The sequence below is a fragment of the Pectinophora gossypiella genome, chromosome 8 (genome assembly GCF_024362695.1).
Source record: "Pectinophora gossypiella chromosome 8, ilPecGoss1.1, whole genome shotgun sequence".
Lineage (NCBI taxonomy): Eukaryota > Metazoa > Arthropoda > Insecta > Lepidoptera > Gelechiidae > Pectinophora > Pectinophora gossypiella.
In genome coordinates, this window is record NC_065411.1 from 694,054 (window position 1) to 715,204 (window position 21,151).

General features: G+C 38.8%; 3 protein-coding genes across 3 annotated transcripts; all 3 read right to left on the bottom strand.

The window, feature by feature from the left end:
- Positions 1-223: 223 nt before the first annotated feature.
- LOC126368628 (uncharacterized) lies at positions 224-7,399 on the bottom strand. The gene is made up of 6 exons (XM_050012698.1): positions 7,248-7,399; positions 4,487-4,600; positions 3,314-3,418; positions 2,544-2,693; positions 1,663-1,914; positions 224-675 (listed from the first exon to the last, which is right to left on the bottom strand). The coding sequence occupies exons 1-6, from the start codon at positions 7,297-7,299 to the stop codon at positions 347-349; spliced, it is 1,002 nt and encodes a 333-aa protein (XP_049868655.1). The 5' UTR covers positions 7,300-7,399; the 3' UTR covers positions 224-346.
- Positions 7,364-12,250, bottom strand: LOC126369082 (uncharacterized). The gene is made up of 3 exons (XM_050013374.1): positions 10,477-12,250; positions 9,255-9,645; positions 7,364-7,391 (listed from the first exon to the last, which is right to left on the bottom strand). Exons 1-3 carry the CDS (start codon positions 12,248-12,250, stop codon positions 7,364-7,366), a joined length of 2,193 nt encoding a protein of 730 aa, XP_049869331.1.
- A 2,356-nt stretch (positions 12,251-14,606) lies between these two features.
- LOC126368635 (uncharacterized) lies at positions 14,607-19,479 on the bottom strand. Its single transcript, XM_050012709.1, has 6 exons — positions 19,348-19,479; positions 18,619-18,732; positions 18,053-18,184; positions 16,946-17,143; positions 16,251-16,508; positions 14,607-14,829 (listed from the first exon to the last, which is right to left on the bottom strand). Exons 1-6 carry the CDS (start codon positions 19,394-19,396, stop codon positions 14,648-14,650), a joined length of 933 nt encoding a protein of 310 aa, XP_049868666.1. The 5' UTR covers positions 19,397-19,479; the 3' UTR covers positions 14,607-14,647.
- Between the last annotated feature and the right edge of the window lie 1,672 nt (positions 19,480-21,151).

Consider the following 21,151-nt stretch of genomic DNA (forward strand, 5'->3'; position numbering starts at 1 on the left):
ACATCACTTTGTAGTACGGGCTGATCACCTGATTGTCCAAAAGTGTGATGATTCGTGCTTCGGAAGGCACGTTAAGCCGTTGGTCCCAATTACTTCTTACTGAGTAAGTAAGTCGTTACATGAGTCGTGTCAGCGGCTTTGGCGGCTCAATATAACCGTGACACCAGGGTTGATGAGGTTGGTAATCCACCTTACGACCCACACGATAGAAGAAGATACACCATAAAACTATTTGGTATTTAATTCAGCGTCCCCTTTTACACAAGCTAAGACATCTAAATTAGAAATGGCAAAACACAAACTTCTTCTCACTTTCTTCTCTTACTTCTTTTTCTATCTTCGCTTACTAATAATTATCTATAAGGTGGTATTGCGATGACACTGAATTTAGTATTACGTTTTTTGAATCAACAATTTCATATTCATTATTTTTATTTGTTGAACTTTGGCGGCGGCGAACGTAGACGTAATGTGGCATATCAGGAGACTGGAATGCATCTGTAATTGTGCAAGTTCTATCTGGCCTCTTCTCGCATATGAAAGGTAGCGTGCGATCGCAAGGGTCATCAACAAGTTTGCCATTGCGAGCGACCGAGCCACAATATTCATCACCTCTAGCGTTATTCGGCTCACCTGGCGAGAAAATGTCGTACCCGGCATCCTTCAACGGCTGGCCTGTAGAAATATGGTCAATATGAACATCTGTTATTGACATTGATTTGAAATGAATAATGTGTTATGAAAAGAAGTTTCTTTAAAAAATAAAGTAGGCTCGCGTTTATCCACAATCTCACCTGATGTTAAGTGGCGATGTGGTCTAGGATGATGTGGATCACGTTTCCCTAGCAAATGCCTATTCACTCTAGTCTTGAAGACTCCCAGGACTACGAGTTAGAAAAACAGATGAGGGCAGACAGTACTACCTACCTACCTTTGTGTTCGGATCAATAAGGAAGAGGCAGAACGTTTAGTGCGGATTAGTGGTGGATTAAATGCCTGCTGACGTCTAGTTGTCCGTAGACGGAATGGAGATTGTCGGAAAGCTCGGTGATGTGTGGGTATTTAGTTCATCTTACGTTGGATGTACCTCTGATTACCCTATTGAGATATATTAGTTATCCTATTGGGGTATAGTGAGTTTGTGTTATGTTATGTTACTAGTGCTATGGCTGAGCTTCTTTTAGTAAAAATTCAGATCAATGATCAAGTTTAAGAAGTCTCTACAGTCCACTCAACAGCCACTGCGTTAGAATGCACTAACCCGCTACTATTATATTTGTACAAAATCTTTCTGTACCCAAAGGTTACCTGGAAAAATTTTCTGCATGAGCAATAAGGGCGCCTGTTGTGCTCTTCTGTATATATTGTCCTTATATCTATATTTTGTGTCCATTGTGCTCAATAAAGTGTTTTATCTATCTATCTAAGAGCTATATTGAACCAAAAATGTCAATGCCACATATTGTTATCAACCATTATAGCGTTACGGCTCACCACTTATCACGTTGGTCTAAGAAAGCTCGGTGATGTTTAGGTGTGGGTTATTTCCTTCTGCGTTGGATGTACTTCTGACTACCCCATTGGGATATAACTGTGAGCTTATATATAAGATCTCTAAGTGAACTAGTGATTTCTTGGACTGTGCCATTCAGATGGACTCACCAGTGACTGTGTACCAGATGTCGGCCGCTTTTAATCTGAACCCGATGAAGGCTCCATCCTTCCAAGACTCTGCGGGGTCCGTGCTCTTTGGGTTCCTTGCGAAGATGTCGCGAATGGCCTGAGCTTCCACGCCGCTGTTGATGACGGCCAGGTAACCGCCTTCAACCGAGCATGTGAACAGGGCCTCATCCCACGTCGAGAAGACTTGGTGGTATTTGTAACAGCTACCCGTTCTGTTGTCCAAAGCGTAGGCTGCGACAACGAATAACGTTTATTACATCATCATCATAATCATTATTATCATTTCTAGCCTACACCATCCCACTGCAGAGCAAAGGACTCTCTCCCTTTCTTCCTCTCCTCCCGATATTGGGCCTGTCTTTCCAAGATGTCAAGCAAGCATGCATTTATAACAAACTTAATATAAAAAAATTAAAACATTTATTTCTTCTGTCATAAACAATCTTAATAGCTACCAAAACCCATCGACAAAAAAGTGTGTGTGAAAGTCAGGTCTAAACCAGGCAGACCCTTATTTTGAGATCCTGGTCTTCTCGATCGGACGGAACTGTGAATAATTTAAAAACAAAAAAGTCATGAATTTTCCTACAAGAAATTTTACTTGATATTAACTCAGAATCATGAGCTGAATTATTTCTCCCGGTATTCGTTACGGTGTCACTAACACCCTGAACATAATTTATGACACTTGTATTAAAATCCTGAGATGGATACAAAGCATCGTCCATAATGATGCATATCCATTCCATATTAAGTCATACAAGATGTACAAGGTGTAATACAAGTTCTCTTCTATGATTTATGTGGCTTCGCTGAACGGTCAAGTCTGTCTGTCATAGGTGCCAGATCTGGTTACTTACCATCATCAAGGGTACCACATTCGTTGAGTGTTACAGACGGTCCTGCGTCCTTGTAGCAGATATAAGGATACATCGAATTCTTGAACACTGGTTCTTCAGAACCGTCTCGCAACATCACCTGGTGTTCGTCTTCGGTTGTATCATTCTCATCTGAAAAACAAAATGTTATGAAGAATTTTCTAGGCCACATTCCCTAGTAAAACTATAGATGGCTCTGCCTTTGTTTTAGTTTTTAATTTCATGGATTTCAGACTATTATTCAACTTTTTCACTCACACAGCGACGATTTTGAGCGGCTCAATTCGTTCAGTAAAATAATTAGGGTACAAAGATTAAAATTATTAAAATATATATAAATATTAATTATATATATATAAAATATATATATTATTTTGATATTTGTTTTTATTTATTTATTAACATAAGTTTTTATTTATTAGTCCGTCTTATGATTGATTTTGGATTAAATTGATTTATATATATGTATATAATTATTATTAAATGTACATATAATAATAATTATTTACGATAATTATTATTGATTTTTTGTAATTGTTTTTAGTGTTGTGTTTATATGTCCAATAAAGCGTTTTTTTATTGTATTGTATTAAAACAAAGAAAAGCTCAGTGAGTTGTGGGTACTTAGTCCATCTTACGATGGATGTACGTCTGACTACCTCAATTGGGATAAAGTCGTAAGCTTATGTCATGTGGACTTTATTTAGATGGGAAAAGTACCTAAAGTTCAGTATGAAATAAAAATACTTTACCTTGGGAATATTTTTCAATAAGAATGGCCGCTGCGTCGGATTGAGCGAGTAAGTATAACATCGTTTCATTCATCCCTCTGTCTTTCGGCCATGCTAGCACAGCTCCTGTAGTTAAACAAATGTAACATGAATTAGCAGATCATCGTTGGGCAAATGGATGGCAAACGTGCACGAGGACGGGCACCCACGAGGTGGTCTGACATCCTGAAGAAGACGGTGGGCGGCAGCGTACAGAGGGCGGTCCACGCAACATATAGGCGTACCGAGTGGAAAACCATAACCTGTGGTCGCGATCCTCAGCAGTGAGGGAACGATGAAGAAGAGAAGAACATGAATTAACATAACATAACATTAATAGCCTATTCAGGGTGTTAGCGACACCACACTGAATGCCCACAGAGGGGGATGATTCAGATCTTCTGAGTTAATATCAAGTGGAATTTTCCATAGCAAAATCATGATTTTTTTTTTTTTTTTTATTTTGCGATGAAAAATTTCATTTGATATTAACTCAGAATCGTGAGCCGAACCGTGACCCTCAGTATCCGTTAGTGTCACTAACACCCCATATGTATTGACATATAGAAGGAGTGAAACAAGCGCGCAGTGTGCGTTACTAGCCACAGAGGCGGCCAGTCAGCCTCATAGAGCCAACTTTGTTAGTCAGTTTTTTGTTTTTTATGCATGATATGCAAGCACTTGACCGCAACCTCACCTGATGGTAGGTGTTGCCGTAAAACTGCCTATGTACTCTCAAAGTCAAAGTCAAAATATTTATTGCACACCATATGGTAAACAGTTGTTATACATATTATAGTACCACATATGGACCCGGGAGGGTATAGCAAAAACCAGAAAAAATAACAAGAAACTAAATTAAGCCAGAAATACAAAAAAATAATAATAATAAGTACTTAACATTAAACAAAATTAATCAAAAAATAACTTTATATGAAAATCTTAAAAACTATTTATAACAAAATCTACAACACTTACAGTCTATTTATCATGTAAAAAAAAACTCTTACCATGAAGAGGCCCAGAAAGATAGAGAGACTTATCCAAAAAATAAATAAACTGGTAGGTAAAAAAGGCCGCATCAAAGCAATTCATATATTGTTATTTTAGTTGAGTTGCTTTGATGTGGCATTTGTAACCCGTTGGTGTCATTACCTTCCAGCTGACAGACAGTCCTGGCATCATCATAAGTCTTCTCTTCATCGTGAAATTTAAACCAGCCGCCTCCTGTGTAGATGTACACGTAGTCGCAACGGAACTTATCAGCTTCTGCAACGAGAAGAAGTTAGAAGAACTCATACATATTAGTAATCAGAATCATTTGTTCAATGTAATTATCACGAACAAACTTGTTGACAGACATTACATTATTTGCATCTACGCCTGTTGGCAACACCCAACAAATTATTATTTTTTTACTTTTTAATACATAACATAGAACACGTTCAGCTGCTGCCCGGGCATGTCGTAAAAACCGACAGAGGGATTGTGTCCTCTAACATGATGGACTAAGGTTATGGGCGATAGGCTGATCCCTTATCACCATAAGGTTCATCATATCCATCTTTGGACTTCGTATCAACAGTGGCTGCAAGTTGTCTTTGATTACTTGTGGCTCTGCCCACCCCATTAGGGATTACGGGCGTGAGTTTATGTATGTATGTATGTTAATACATAAAATAGCAATACCATTCCTTCTTCTTCTACGATCAACGAAATGTAAAATAACGTATAATTGTATGTGCCTAATTAATTACTAATATCACGTGGTCAACTCAAAGTCGCTGTATTTTTTTACCATCCTCTAAACACCAAGGCAGAGCACAACAACATCTGTGTGCGAGAACGTCATTTCGCAACGTGTTACGAGTATGGCTGTGGTAAAGAAATGACAAGAAACCGCAACAGCAACACACCTTTTAATCCAATCTATACATCATCATCATCAGCCCATTAACGTCCCCACTGCTGGGGCACGGGCCTTCCCTATGGATGGATAGGGAGATCGGGCCTTAAACCATCACGCGGGCCCACTGCAGATTGATGGTTATTAACGACTGCTAATGCAGCCGGGACCAACGGCTTAACGTGCCTTCCGAAGCACGGATGAGCTCGAGATGAAAACTTTTTTTTTGTGGTCACCCGTCCTATGACCGGCCTTTGCGAAAGTTGCTTAACTTCAACAATGCGCCACCGAGCTCCTCCCAATCTATACATTACAAGTTAATTAATAATAAGAAGGACATAAACAGATGAAAAATAAACACCCTGCCCAGCAGGGCACAAGACTCCCCTGAATCAACCGGATATGGAGCGTATTCTACCACGCTGCTCCAATGCTGGTCGGTGAAGGTGTTTGAGCTCGGGCCCAACGGCTTAGCGCCCCAAAGGTGGACCCAGAAGCAAGGTGGACTTTTGGAGGTGATTAGCTTAGAATGTTCTAGCCAAACCAGGTAATTGAGTAGTTTTCTATGTCAAAGATAAATAATGAAATTCTGTTTTTTTACTAAATAAAGACAGATCTGAAGGTGACAAAAACGTTTTCTTTTTTTTTCTATTTAAGTAAAGGTTACTTAATACTTATAAACTTATTCTAAAGTGGGCAAAGGCGGCCTTATCGCTAAGAGTGATCTCTTCCAGACAACCTTCGGTAGAGGATATAGTACACCTGTACAGCTGCAGTGTAGCTGTAGTGTAGTAGTGATCAGATAAAGAAACAAACTCTCTAAGCTTATAGATCGAGATCTATAAACATTGTGATTGAAAATAATGCCCAGTAGCTAATAATGCTATTCTTTTAATCTTTATATTTTTTAAGATTTAAAAAATAATTTAATTTCATTAATACTTAGATTTTTTTTATAGTTTCTGCTTACCCCGGTGGGAAATAGGCGTGAGTTTATGTATGAATGTATTTCTTTTTTATTCCCTTTACATATTTTTTTTGTCCTTTATCGGGAATCAATGCCGTCCGCATCAGAGTAACAGGAAGTCCTTAAATGTCAAGTCCTTCTAGTACTCCTCGATATGAAACATACTCTTTGATGCTTTGAAGTCAACCCAAACCGGAAATAAACTTCAAGCAGTTGGGTGACATTAGTTGGCATTCAAGATTGGCTCATGCATTTTAACGTGAAGTCGTATCATGGAAACTTATTTGAAATAGTCTTCTTCAACTGCCTTTGAAAAATTTAATACAAGTTTTCTGTTGTATAATCTACTTTTCTCATTTCCTGGGGAGCTAAATAGGCTCCGTTGAAGCAATTCCTCTAAAAAAGCAATATGTCTCTTGATATTGCACACTTATTTTTACATGAAAACTTATAGTAGGCGATAGGTACTTTTAAGGTAGGTATCTATACAAAATTTAATTTTGGAACTCATTTTCATTTTGTCAGAAATATAATATACGAAATATTCACAGACGACCGCGAAATTCAAAACATAGATAAACACTCGTCAACAATCCACAATGGGGTAGGCAGAGATCAGAAGACGACTTAATTTTGATATTCACTTTTGACAAAAAGTTCTAAGATGAATAACAATGAACCGTATGTATCATTAGTGGTTGAAATAAAGGTCCAGTGGTTGAGCATGGGACCCACGACCCAGGTTCGAATCACGGTGGGCACATATCACAAAAATCACTCTGTGAGCCCTGGGTTTGGTTAGGACATTGCAGACCCGATTGTCCGAAAGTAAAGTGATCCATGCGTCGGAAGGCACATTAAGCCGTCGGTCCCGGTTACTACTTACTGATGTAAATAAGTAGTCGTTACGTGAGCCATGTCAGGGGCCTTTGGCGGCTCAATAAGAACCCTGACATCAGGGTTGATGGGGTTGATAATCCACCTCACAACCCACACGATAGAAGAAGAAGAAGTTACACAATGAACGTCGTAAATGTACTTACCAATGAAATAAATACTGAGGACAGCCACAAAACATGTTAAAGTCGACTTCATCTTGGAACTGTAATCGCGATTTAAATGAGATTTGTATCAAACCGCTTTATTTATAGGAGTAATGTCAATATTCACAGAAACACATATCAGTACTGGGAAGTGAAATACATTAGTATGATAAATATACTGTTTCCTAGGAATGTTTAGCTTATTTGTTTCTTTAGAAGCAATCTTACTGTACTTATACTCGTGGAGTAAATACAGCACATGTTTTCCATCGCATACGAATGCCGGCGTGCGTGTATGAAGCGATTGATGAATGTGGATGAAGCAAGAGAAGTGTGTCAGGATCGAAGCAAAGGGAATTCTATAGGCTCTGCTTATTCTGGTGGGAAATAGGCGTGAGTTTATGTATGTATGTACATGTACGATTGACATAGAATAATGAATAACTACGTATAGAACGGCCACTCTCCGCTCCCCGCCAGCGGGTGGCTAGCTTTACCTCACCCCACTCGGTCTTACTTTAGTCTTTAATCGTATGGGCGTCTGACGTCACACACATAGATGCACGAGTACGATAACGTCAATGTGTAACGTCAACGTCTGTTTGTAACAAGGTGTTTTGTATGAAGCGTCCGGGGACCCCGATACCGACCCCGCCGGCGTGGTCGACGATTTCCCCCATTCAGCGGTTATCGCTATCGGCCCACTAGGGTCGATTGGCGAGGTGGCCATCTGAGGCGAAGGCTTCAGGCCTGTTGTCTTAAATTTTGTACCGGGTGAGAGCCCTCAGAGCTCTCCATTTGCCCGGCCAAGTAGTTAATGCCATTTGCGGCAAATCTACAATAAAAAAAGTAAATTGAATAAATAAAATTTATACGAAGTTGACATGAAGTTAAAAAAAAATATTTTCATCCGATATCATTTTCATAATAACAAAATAATATTTAATACATAAATTTTAATATATAATATATTGTATATATTTTTTTTATATATATAATATTAATATAATCAAATATGAAAAACGTATGTATTAAATATTATTTTGTTATTATGAAAATGATATCGCATGAAAATATACCTTTTTTATGTGACTCATTGTAGATTTGCCGCAAATATGTTTTGTTTACTATGTAATGTATACTGGGTGTTAGTGACATCGTAACGAATACTGAGGGGGTTGATTCAGACCATGATTCTGAGTTAAAATCAAGTGGAATCTTTCGTCGCAAAATTCATGATTTTTTTTTTAGTTTTTTTAAATTATTTTCAATTCTATACTTTTGCGATGGAAAATTCCACTTGATATTAACTCAGAATAATCAGATGAATCATCCCTCTCAGTATTCGTTACGATGACACTTACACCCCATACAAGTACATACGGTAGCCATATAAGTAGGTATGGGTGTTAGTGACACCGTAACGAATACTGAGGGGGATGGTTCAGACCATGATTCTGAGTTGATATCAAGTGAAATTTCGTGTCAAAAAATTCATGAAAATTTTTCTTTTCTTTTTAATTATTTTCCAATCCATACTTTTGCGACGGAAATTTCTACTTGATATCAACTCAGAATCATGGCCTGAACCACCCCTCAAAGTTTTCGTTACGATGTCACTAACACCCTGTACTTATTAGTTTACTGACTTAAAGAGGTTATCTCCCGCCGGTGGGAGAAGCCAGTAGGTGCACGGGTCGCAAGGCGATTTTAATGTCTGCTTAGATTAGAAATTAGTTCTTGTGCTCTTGTATTATCTGAGACATGTGCGCTGTTGGTGAGACCTAATAGGTAATACTGGCTGTTTATTTATTATCGAACATACAAATCTCGACATAACAAATTTATTAGCGAATAGCTATAATTGGCTCTCTGTATACACATAATTATATAAGTTGTTAGTGTGATAATACTACTCTGCTCTCATGTGGGGAGGTACTCGGCTTGTGTCGAGTCTTCCGTATTTGACGTTTTACGTCAAGATCTTCTAAACGCTTCTTTTCGTACAGTTCCACGTTTTTGTGGACAGTGTAACGCCATTCCGGTCTAAGACGAGCTCGCTCCTCCCAACTATCAGGTGGAATATCACAAGCCACAAGGTTGCGCTTGAGCACGTCTTTGTAACGCAGGTATTGCCCGCCCTGCTTTCGTTTCCCGCTAGAAAGCTCGGAATAGAAAACTGCTTTCGGCAATCTGCTGTCATCCATTCGCAAGACGTGCCCACACCATCTCAGCTGGTGCTTCATAATGAGCGCTTCTATCCCGGACAGGCCAGCACGACGCAGCACTTCTGTATTTGGAACTCGATCTTGCCACTTGATGCGCAGAATAGACCTTAGACATCTGAGATGGAAGGTGTCTAATCGCCTGATGTCTGCCTTATAGCAGCACCAAGTCTCTGCGGCATATAGTAATGTGGGCAAGATGATTGCTTTGTAAACCAATATTTTAGTTTGCAGCTTAATATCGTGTGAGTTCCAAACACGTGCCCTAAGTTTTCCAAAGGCCGCTGCCGCACTTACTATTCGGGCCGGTATCTCCGATGCCAAGGTGTTATCACTACGTATTCTAGTGCCCAAGTATTTGAAGTTTGGAACTTCCTCCAGCACTGCGCGATCTAAAGCAACACTAGAAGGATCCCCGTGGCATCCTCGTGGTGGTTGTTTCAATACTTGGGTTTTGCTGATGCTTATAACCAACCCAAACCTGCGGCATGAAGTGCTTAAGGATGTTACGATACTTTGGAGAGACTCAATAGAATCAGCCATAAGAGCAACGTCGTCAGCGTACAAGATATCCGTAACTGAAAGTTTGGTTACCTGTCGCTTAGATCTAAGGCGAGAGAGATCGAAAATGCTCTTATCCGTTCTGGACTTGATTTCTATTGAGCCATTGCAAGTCCTCGAAGCGTCACGCATAACAGAGGCAAAATATAAGGAGAACAGAGTAGGAGCGAGGACACAGCCTTGTTTCACGCCACTGGTTACAGGAAATTGGTCTGAAAAGTCACTTCCATGTCGAACTCTCGCCATCATATCGTCATGAAATTGGCGTATCAAGTTTAGTAACTTTTCAGGACAACCAGCTTTCTTAAGCACAATCCACAAGGCCACACGCGGTACTCTTTCGAAGGCTTTTTCTAAATCAACAAAGCACATGTAGAGAGGACGGTATTGTTCCAGGCTTTTTTCCTGAATTTGTTTAATAACAAAGATGGCATCGACCGTACCTCTACCCGGACGAAAACCACATTGGGTCTCCGGGAGTATATTTTCTGCGTGGTGGGATAAACGGGTGTTGATAATATGGGCCAAAATCTTCCCAGCTGCTGAGAGTAGAGAGATGCCTCTGTACGAACTGCAATCGGCTATGTCACCTTTGCCTTTGTACAACTTGCAAATGGAAGCATCCCTCCAATCTTGCGGGACGATTTCACACTCCCATATCTTCGAGATGAAGTCGAATAGCGTGTTGTTAATGTGTGGGCCGCCATATTTGTACAATTCAGACGGTAGGCTATCCATCCCAGGTGCCCTAGCATTCTTCATTCTCCTTAGCGCGGCAACAAATTCGTCAAAAGTTGGTGGTTCCGCTAGATTTTCGGCGGTTGGTAGGCTTTCAAGAGAGTCTATGTACAACAAGTCGGTGGACTGACCAATGGGATTCAAAACATCGTTGAAATGTTCCGCCCAACGAGCAAGTACGTCTTTTTGGTCTGTGAAACGTTGGGTTTTATCCTTGCTGTACATTGGAGCTGTTTTCAAAATTCGTGGGCCGAAAACAGTCTTGAGGCTCTCAAAAAACCTGCCGGACTGATTGGTGTCAGCATAAAGCTGTATTTCATTGGCTTTGTCCACCCACCACTTATCCTTGAGAGCACGCACTTTTTCTTTAAGGCTATGATGAGCTTTCCTCCGTTCAGAAACATCTGATAAGAGAAGACTGCGTCTGTAGTTCTCCACGAGCTTCTTGATTTCCATGTCGGAATCATCGAACCAATCTTGGTTTCTCCGTTCTGGTTTCCCAATAACTCGTAGAGCACAACTATGGAGATGTTCAGCGAAAGAACGCCATCTCTCATCGACAGGCGCGTCTTCTGCGATGTCTGGCATATCGGTATTGAAAGCATCATCTAGCTCCTCCGTTAGTTGTACATCGTGGATTAACTTTTGACAGTCCAATTTCGCTGGGATCTTGTGGGCAGCTCGACGTGGTGTTCTTAATTGCAACCGCAGTTTCGATCGAACAAGTTGATGGTCAGTCCAGCCCTGGGCACCTCTCATTGCGCGGGTGGTCAGTACTTCACTGAGATCTCTCTTGCGTACTATCACGTAATCCAGGAGGTGCCAGTGCTTGGATCTTGGATGCATCCACGTGGTCTTAAACTTCTCAGGCAAACGGAAACATGTATTTGTGATGGTAAGATCAAACTCAGCGCAGAGGGTAAGGAGATCAAGACCATTGTCGTTGCATTTCCCGACTCCGTGCCTCCCAAGAACCCCATCCCAAGCACCGTGATCCTTGCCAACACGAGCGTTAAAATCACCCAGCAGAATTATTCTGTCAGCAGAAGGTATTTTGTTGAGGACTTGCTTTAGTTCGAAGTAGAACTTGGCTTTCTCTTCGTCCGGAGATGGCAGTGTGGGGGCATATACACTTATAAGGTGTATGTACTTCTTCGGTGATAGTTGAAGTCGTAGAGTTATAATTCTATCATTTATGCCCTTTGGAAGTTCCTGTAATTTTCGCGCCAGGTGGTTTCTAACAGCGAATCCTACTCCACTTCCAGCCCTCTCAGACTCGGGTTTGCCGCTCCAATAATAGGTGTAACCTCCAAGCTGCTCACACAACTCACCAGAATCACTGAGATGCGTCTCACTGATTGCGGCAATATCTATATTGTATCTGCTCAGTTCTCGCGCGATTAGAGCTGTCTTTCTCTCTGGACACAGATTCAAGTCGTTGTCCAGAAGGGTGCGAACATTCCATGTTCCATGTTCCATGTTCAAAAGTAAAAATAATAAAGTCATGACTCAGATTCACGACTTTATTCCGTCTGTTTTTAAGTTATACAATGTAATAATAATTAAAAAAAAATAAACATTACGAACCCTAACATTAGTACGACATTGATTTGACAGCCGTTGTTCCTACAAACATTAAATATTTATTTATAAAAACTGAGATTTACATATCAGCATGAATTACAATGATATATAAAATATATAAATGTTGGAAAATTATTCTTATTTACATAAGCAGGCAGCTTTCACATAAATAAGTAACTGACCAGGAGTGATATTATTTTAGGCCTCTATCTCTCTATCTCACGTGCTCAGCGGTGAAGGAAAACATCGTGAGGAAACCCACATTCCCGAGATATGCAATTTCAGCGGTATGTGACCTAACCTGTATTGGGCTGGTTTCCCCTTCGCGGGTTGGAAGGTCAGACAGGCAGTCGCTTCTGTAAAAAACCCGACCTGTCAAATCTTCAGGTTAGGTAAGCGGACCCCGTGAACAACGATGATGTTAGGGGGATGGTGATCTCACTAAGACACCATGGTGTCTTGGTATTTGCGCAACCGACTAGACACCACCTGTGTCAAACGGCCTACATTTTATCGGTGGCGCCACCATCGGGTGTTAATAAAAATATAGGCATTAACGTACATAGACATAAGAACACACCTATTTCCCACTGAGGTAGGTAAAGACCAATTCCGATTCTCATCAAAATTCACTAATAAATAATATTTTAATTTGCGACGGAAAATTCTATTTGATATCAACTTAGAATCGTAGTCTAAATCCCATACACCCTGTTTACACCTGTGTGTGTGTGTGTGTGTGTGTGTGTGTGTGTGTGTGTGTGTGTGTGTGTGTGTGTGTGTGTGTGTGTGTGTGTGTGTGTGTGTGTGTGTGTGTGTGTGTGTGTGTGTGTGTGTGTGTGTGTGTGTGTGTGTGTGTGTGTGTGGTATCTATAACGTAACAAAATTAGATATTAAGTAAGTAATAAAACATTTTCCTGTTTAACAACCGGTTCAATAGGTTCGTTAGATATTGTTTTGTTTAGGTAGTCGAAACATCAATATGTTTTTTTTTTAATCTCAATTAATATGTGATACATTATATAACAAGAATGGAAAAAGAAACATCTTTATTATCTACTCGACAAATAAAAATTAAAACAAAGAAAATACAGAGCAAACAAGACCATTTAAAAGATAAAAATAATTTAAAAGAATATTATATAATTGTTCTGTCGTTTATGTGAAAAAAAATATAATAAATATTAGCGAGCAAAAAAAAAAAAAAAATTGTAATGTATAAATAATTTTAATTAATAGCATCATAATGGTGCTAATTCCTGTAAACACCATATAATTTTATTTCAAGTTATATCTGTCATTTTCTTATCCGCCGAAAAGGAAAGAGACAGGTAATCGACAAGCATAAAGTTTATGGAACACACGTCAATTTTAAGCACAAATCTAAAACAACCCTATAAAAATTTTACATTGGCTAAAAACCCAACAGAATTAAGTTGACAGCACACATCAAACAGTTCGCATAACAGCGAGGTACCCTTTTGATTCGCCCGGGTTATTTATTCACTTACTCATTCTTCCTAAAATTAACAGCTGTCAATCATCCGTCCCTTTCCTTTTCGGCGGATAAGAAAATGACAGATATAACTTAAAGTAAAATTAGGAAGTGTCTGCAGGAATCGGGGCCATTGACGTGATACTCAGTTGACATTAAGAGGGGCGCACATTATATTAAGGGCCTGTTTCACCCCTTTTAATTAAAATTCAAATATTATATGTTGGAAACTTATCCATAATAACTGTCTTACAAATTCTAGTGTCCAGATATTCAAGCCTGTCCGGAACTTATCCAACGAATAGTTTACTGGTGATAGGCTGATTCTATATCAACACTTCCATGACACTAAGCAATAAAATTGGGGCCTTTGGCGGCTCAGTCATAACCCTGATACCAGGGTTGATGAGGTTGGTATTCCACCTCACAATCCACACGATAAGAAGAAGACTGACCAATATGTCTAGGAAGACATCGTTTGAAGACGTTCTGTCCTTGAAAGTGTTAAACAGGCTCTAACCAGTTTTGGCAAGCAGGCCGAAACAGATTGACACTAGGACAAGATCGAAGGATAAAAAAACAGGTTACCGCTAAGGTTACTAAACGCTCCCCATATGGCCGGCCAAGTAGTTAACGCCATTTGCGGCAAATGTACAATAAGTCACGTCAAATAAAAAACAAAAGAGAAAACTAGAAAGGGAATCCAAAAACGGATTCAAATACCCCCTTGACGTTGACAAAAAAAAAACTAAGGGCGACAAAATAATTGTTGTAATAATTTAAACTAATAAGGCATCTCAGCCTTCACTGTCGAATAAGGTGCCAGGGGTCATCTCACAGATGAAGGGGACGGGGTCATTGCACCACAGGTCGTTGAGGCGAGCTGATCGAAATATACTTCCGCAGAACTCTCCAGTGGTCGCGTTGTCAGGCTGGTTCTGTTCGAAGGTCGAGTAACCGGCCTCCTTGAGGGTTTGACCTGGAAGATAGAGAGGGATATTTCAGACAAAAAGACTCAGACTCAAGCCACTAGAAAATATTAGACAATTAAATCTTTAATCATATTGGCGTCAGACGTCACACACACAGATGCTCGTGTACGATAACGTCAATGTGTAGTGTCTGTGTGAAATGACGTATTACGCAGCTGAAGTGCTAAACACGTTCAATGTTTTATTCCAATAAAAACACTAATGAAGCGATAGATATAACTTCGTCGTGAGTTTATGTTGTGTTTAATTAACTCCCACTCTAGCATAAATATCATAATTCATAAAAAAATGTGTAATATACAGGGTGTTAGTGACATCGTAACGAAAACTTTGAGGGATAATTCAGGTCATAATTCTGAGTTGATATCAAGTAGAAATTTCCGTCGCAAAAGTATGGATCGGAAAATATTAAAAAAAAAATCATAATAAAAAAAATCAATTTTTGACAGGAAATTCCACTTGATATTAACTCAGAATCAGGGTCTGAACCATCCCCCTCAGTATTCGTTACGGTGTCACTAACACCTATACCTACTTGTATGGCTACCGTATGTACTTGTACGGGGTGTAAGTGTCATCTTAACGAATACTGATAGGGATGATTCATCTGATTATTCTGAGTTAATATCAAGTGGAATTTTCCATCGCAAATGTATAGAATTGAAAATAATTTAAAAAAAAAACTAAAAAAAATTATGAATTTTGCGACGGAAAATTCCACTTGATATTAACCCAGAATCATGGTCTGAATCATCCCCCTGAGTATTCGTTACGATGTCACTAACACCCTGTATTTTGAACAAGACTATGTTGGGCTATAATTTTTTTCCCAAAAAAGTGTTATAACTTTTTGCCCAAAAAATATATCCTTCACAAACATATCATTATTATTTATGATATCCATTATGATATCAAGGACAGGAAAACAATTTATTCTTAACCAAAAACAAAACGAGCAACTTAACGTGTGTGCATTTATAGGCAAAAAGCACTCAACTTTGATTTTACTTAGAATTCTCTCTTTTAAGTGTCTACTCTACAATGAGTTTGGGAACTAATGTTTCCTCCAGCCATAATCAATGTTTCGAATATTCAAATATAATGATTCTAAAATTAAATTAAGCCGTTGCTGATAATCCTACATTCAAAGTCAACGAATTCTAACAAAATCATGTCGAAGGAAAAACATTTTTGTTTCTAATTATTTTTTTTTAATTCAAGTTCAATAATATTCTTTATTCAATAGGTAACATAGTTACAATTTGAATCGTCATTTTTATTATCAAATATTCTCATCCGCCTAAAACTACTAGAGCTGGGAAAAGAAGCTGCAAGAAAAACTTCGGCACAGGGCACTACACGTTTTTTTTTTTTAAAGAAATGATGATAATGCTTTCCTTATACGTACCATGAATAGTAATCCATACGTTCGATGCCCGCTCATGCCAATCGTGGAAGCCAATAGCGGCTATACCCTTATGTTTGGCGTAGATGACTCCATCAGGGAACTTTCCATAGAGGTCTTTGAGAACTGAAGCCTCTATTTCGCTGTTGATGATGGCCAGGTAGGCTCCCTCAGCGGAACAGGTCATGAAGGCTCGAGACCAGGTCTGCCCGAGATTGTGGAACTTGTAGCATTGGTTCGTCCGCTGGTCCAGCTTGTAGCCTGGAAGTACAATGTTTGCAAGGATTATTAAAAATATTTCGGAGTGGAACGTTAATTATTTTGGAAGCAATTTAATTTAATTTATTTATTTATTTTATTTATTTATTTATTTATTTAATCTAATCTTAAAGATCTCAGTGCTGGACAAACGCCTCGAATGTTACTTATGATTGTTACGTTACGTCGCACTCTAGTCAATCTGCCAAAGAAGCATGATATATTTTTATAAAGTTGATATCATCATCATCATCAATTTAAGAGCCACGCTCTTGTCAGTGCAGCATTTTCCAAAGCAAAGTTGACATAAGATACCTTTGGATTTGTCGGGCATTGCTGAGCAAACTCTCCATCCATCTTTTCGGCGTTTTGTCTCATCAATGCCACTTCAAGTACAACAAGGACATCAGTAACTACTCAGCCCAAACAACTCAAATTACCGTGATCAGTAGTTCCACACTCGTTCTGGCCGTTCATGTTAGGATCATTCTTCTTGTAGCAGATGTAATGGTACACGTCACTGCACCTGACATCAGCCACGCGTTCGTTTCTTCTCATGACGATGCAGCTCTCGCTGTCGTCTTGGTTATCAGGCTCGTTTGGCTCCCAGCTGGCTGGAATCCTGGACAGAGGCACTCCTGGAAAATGGAAAAGTATGAACATTTTAGTTTAATGTCTTTATTTCTTTGGTAGATTCACCTCGGTTGGATGTGGTAATTCTCTAAAATTTACTTCCATGCTGTGGTAGTCTCAATTCGTTGTCTGTAGAGGAGAGAGGAGGCGCATTCTTTGTTTTTTTTTTTTGTTGTGTTTAGTTATTTACTTATTTATTTATCTAATAATTACAACTATAAGTTACCATTAGGCACATGCCCGAAGCGGTAACTTGGACACATAAATATTTATAGTAGGTACTAAACTTATCCAATATCCTTTCATTTTTATTATTACTAACCACATAATATTTTAATTATAGCTTCTGCGAACCTCGCCAATGATCAACTGCACAGGTCTATTTCCTTGGCAACCTTGGTTGTTTGTTATGGTTTGTTTTGTTGTGTTGTTTGTTATATTGTTGACAGAAATTACGCAATTACTCTCTGTACTGTTGGCTCTTTGGACTCCGGCAAGTTTTGGACGGACGAGAAGACTTGTAACGTCAGTTTTTGCCTTTATTGGTAATTGTTTTAATTTTTTCACTTGCACTTTTATGAGACGTGAACCAAAAAAATTATTTAAAAATTGAATGAAATCTGCCTTCCCACAATTTCTATACAGCCCAATGCGTATTAATAATAACAATAATTAACTAATCAATAGCGGAATTTAATGGCATCTAATGGTCTCAGTTCATAAATACCTACCTATTTGGTGGATTGTGAGGTTGTTACCAATCTCATCAACCCTGTTGTCAGGGTTACTATTAAGCAGCCAAATGGCCCTGACACAGCTCATCTAGCGACTACTTTTTACATCAGAAGGTAATAAGTAACCGGGACCAACGGTCAACGTTCCTTCCAAAACATGAATCATCTTATAAAAAATACCTTCTATGGAGTAGAAGTCTCCCCGGGAGAAGATGGCGTGGATACCCGTGAAAACCGTGTTGACCTTCCCCTTCATCACCGAGGACATGGTGGACATCATGTTCAGGTTCAAAGGAGATGCCAGAGTCGCTCCTGGAAGATACCGCTATAATGAACACAACATAATATCAGCAGCCTAGATTCGTTCTACTGCTGGGTACAGGCTTCCTCTTAATCAACATTGGGTATCGAGCATACTTCACGTCGCCAAATCATCAGCGCCAAAATATCTTTTCCTTTATTCATTTTGTAAACGTGGCTTATTGTATTATTAGCCTTTGCTGGATGTCTCAAAATAATTGCAGAACTACTTTTCCTAAGCTGCACAGTTTGCAGGTTGACAGCAATCTGTGCAGCTGAGGAGTTGCAAGAAAAGCCTTACCTTGCCTTAGACATTCTTTAGAACTGTTTCAATACAATTTTAGGAATTTAGCTGGCTTTAATTTTGGTTCCCTGATGGCTATTCCTAAGCATTTCTGTCTTCGAAGTAGTCAGAGAGTCTCAAAATGAATAAATCTTGCTCGCACCTTCCATCGTGCACCTGAGTCGGGCATCGAACCAGTTTGCCGGCACCTGATGGAGTTTCAGCCATCCGTCGACCTCTTTATGGTATTTATAGTCTGCGCGAAACTTTTTACATTCTGTAAATCGAAAACATTCACGTCAAACACTTATTCATTCGCTGACCAATTATCATCATAATTTTTTTCGTATTCTTCATCATCACTGGATGTCCTTTCAATAGTTTCAATAAAGTTTCAAGGTGAATTGTTGACTTGAACCAACTAATCATAAATCTGTCAATCTAATACTTATTCATTGTTGATCGAAAGCTTACACACATAGACAATTAAATATAATGTGTTACTAACTCTAAACTATCCAAAAACTAAAATAAACCAAATCTTAACCAGTTACCACAATCAAAACTTGACATTATACACAATTTTACTATATATTTAAAATTATTATGTTCTATCAGTAATAAATTAAAAATACCAAAACATATTTAGTCGTTTTACAGGATACAAGCATCCCCTCAATCCACCAGAGGGGCGTTATGACTAACTTCCACTAGCTACACCTCTGCTAATTAGCGGAATTTTCACAACACAGGTTCACTTATAAAGTGTCTTGAAACAAAACACGTCTCTCTGTTACGTCACTGATTAATCGACCTTGTCTAACATTTTTAATTTTGGCGTAATTAATTAACTGTAATGTATACTTTATTAAGAGTATAATCTCAAACCCACCTACGATAAAGCTACATGATAAAATACACAAAATATACAACACTATCATTTTGCTTCAAGCTTTTTACTGAACTGAGATGTTTAGTTGTCCGATGCTAATTTTCCGGTTCTTCTTCTTATATAAATATATTGAGGAAAAATGATCAAGAATTAAAAAAGCACGTTTAAATTAATACTGCCTTCGAATCAAAGTGACTGTTTTCATTATACCACGATTTTAATGTATTTGAACGTCAAATTGTTATGGTACTCTGTAGGTATGTATATGCCTAAATTACCATGCCTATAATACACGGATGGTTAGTAAAAAGTAATGTCAATTGACCGAGCACGGAAATTTTCATTTATACCTGTGCAAATCTAATACTTTTCTATCCGACATATCACAAAATGCCTTATAATGAACTTCCTTGAAATTGTAGACTATCTCTTGGCAATTATTTTCTTTACTGTCTTTTCTTTACTTTATTATCTTACCTACCACTACACTGCACCAAGCCAAGCGAGTTATAAGTACCTCAACATGTTGATTTCTAGACTTAGTAGATTCAAAAATTTAGTTTAAACATAACGGAACAGAATTGTGAGTGGTAACGTACTAATGATGATTATATTACTAGTGACATAATAATGATCATTTGTCATCAGGACAATCCACTTATTAATCTGTTCCCTAATGATAGTTATCATTAAGATATCGCACGTGTTATTAAGGTGTAAAACCCTGTTTCACAACCGGCTAATTCAAATATCAGATAGCCTATCTACAACTCAATCTTATCTTTTTTTACGTGACTTATTGCATTGTAGATTTACCCCATATGGCATTAACTACTTGGCGGGACAAATGTTTTTCTCAATCACAATCTTGACACTCCATACGAAAATGTCAACTTAGCTAACCCACAAGTCTGAAGAAGTGATAGAGGCTCTTAGAAACTAAACTTTATCTGCGTGACGTGACGTGTTTCGCAATGGAAACGCGAAACACGTCGCGAAGACGAAGTAGGTATATACTATGTATTATTTTTATTTCAAAATTCTTATGAGCCCGATGATCTCACACCAGCAAAACGTGATTTCAAGTTATTGGGGGGGGGGGGGGGGATAACAGGAGGGGTGGGTAAGTCCTTTTGAGTCAATGCCCTACAGCTAAGGCTTAACTGTAAAATTCTACAGTTAGTATAAGAACTAAGTTAAAACATTTATTTGCTTTCAAAGTCTTGATATTTCTGTCATTTTAAGTTCAGCGTCGTTATAATTGTAAAAAACGGATGCCTACCTACCCCTACTTTTCAAACCTAACTGGTTTAGACCTTTATTCTATCGTATGGATAATTTTTAAACAGCCTCCGTGGTCTAGTGGTTAGAGCGTTAGGCTCACGATCTGGAGGTCCGGATTCGATTCCCGATGGGGACATTGTCGAAATCACTTTGTGAGACTGTCCTTTGTTTGGTAAGGACTTTTCAGGCTTGAATCACCTGATTGATTCCGTGCTTCGGAGGGCACGTTAAGCCGTTGGTGCCGGCTATTAGCCGTAAAAACACCTCCGCCAACCGACATTGGAGCAGCGTGGTGGAGTATGCTCCATACCCCCTCCGGTTGATTGAGGGGAGGCCTGTGCCCAGCAGTGGGACGTATATAAGGTGTTTATTTAAGTATGTATGGATAATTTTAAGATAACTTACATGAAAAACTACGTCGTGATGAGTATATACTTCTTAATTTTGGAAAGTTAGAGAGGCGCGGGGTTTAATTTAGCCTTATAAATATGTTTTAGTGTGGGGTGAGTTATATATTCAA

Bases quoted from the DNA above. Each gene is read 5' to 3' on its own strand.
- LOC126368635 (XM_050012709.1), bottom strand. From the start codon at position 19,396: ATGATAGTGTTGTATATTTTGTGTATTTTATCATGTAGCTTTATCGTA. The intron at 18,733-19,347 runs GTGGGTTTGAGA...TTCGATTTACAG, and splicing joins ATCATGTAGCTTTATCGTAG to AATGTAAAAAGTTTCGCGCA. The intron at 17,144-18,052 runs GTATTTTTTATA...TCCATTTTCCAG, and splicing joins AGACTTCTACTCCATAGAAG to GAGTGCCTCTGTCCAGGATT.
- LOC126368628 (XM_050012698.1), bottom strand. From the start codon at position 7,299: ATGAAGTCGACTTTAACATGTTTTGTGGCTGTCCTCAGTATTTATTTC. The intron at 4,601-7,247 runs GTAAGTACATTT...TTCTCGTTGCAG, and splicing joins CCTCAGTATTTATTTCATTG to AAGCTGATAAGTTCCGTTGC. The intron at 2,694-3,313 runs GTAAAGTATTTT...TTTGTTTTTCAG, and splicing joins TATTGAAAAATATTCCCAAG to ATGAGAATGATACAACCGAA.
- LOC126369082 (XM_050013374.1), bottom strand. From the start codon at position 12,250: ATGGAACATGGAACATGGAATGTTCGCACCCTTCTGGACAACGACTTG. The intron at 9,646-10,476 runs GTACGGTCGATG...TATATGCCGCAG, and splicing joins TGGTTTTCGTCCGGGTAGAG to AGACTTGGTGCTGCTATAAG. The intron at 7,392-9,254 runs GTACGAAAAGAA...TTCACTTCCCAG, and splicing joins GTCCACAAAAACGTGGAACT to TACTGATATGTGTTTCTGTG.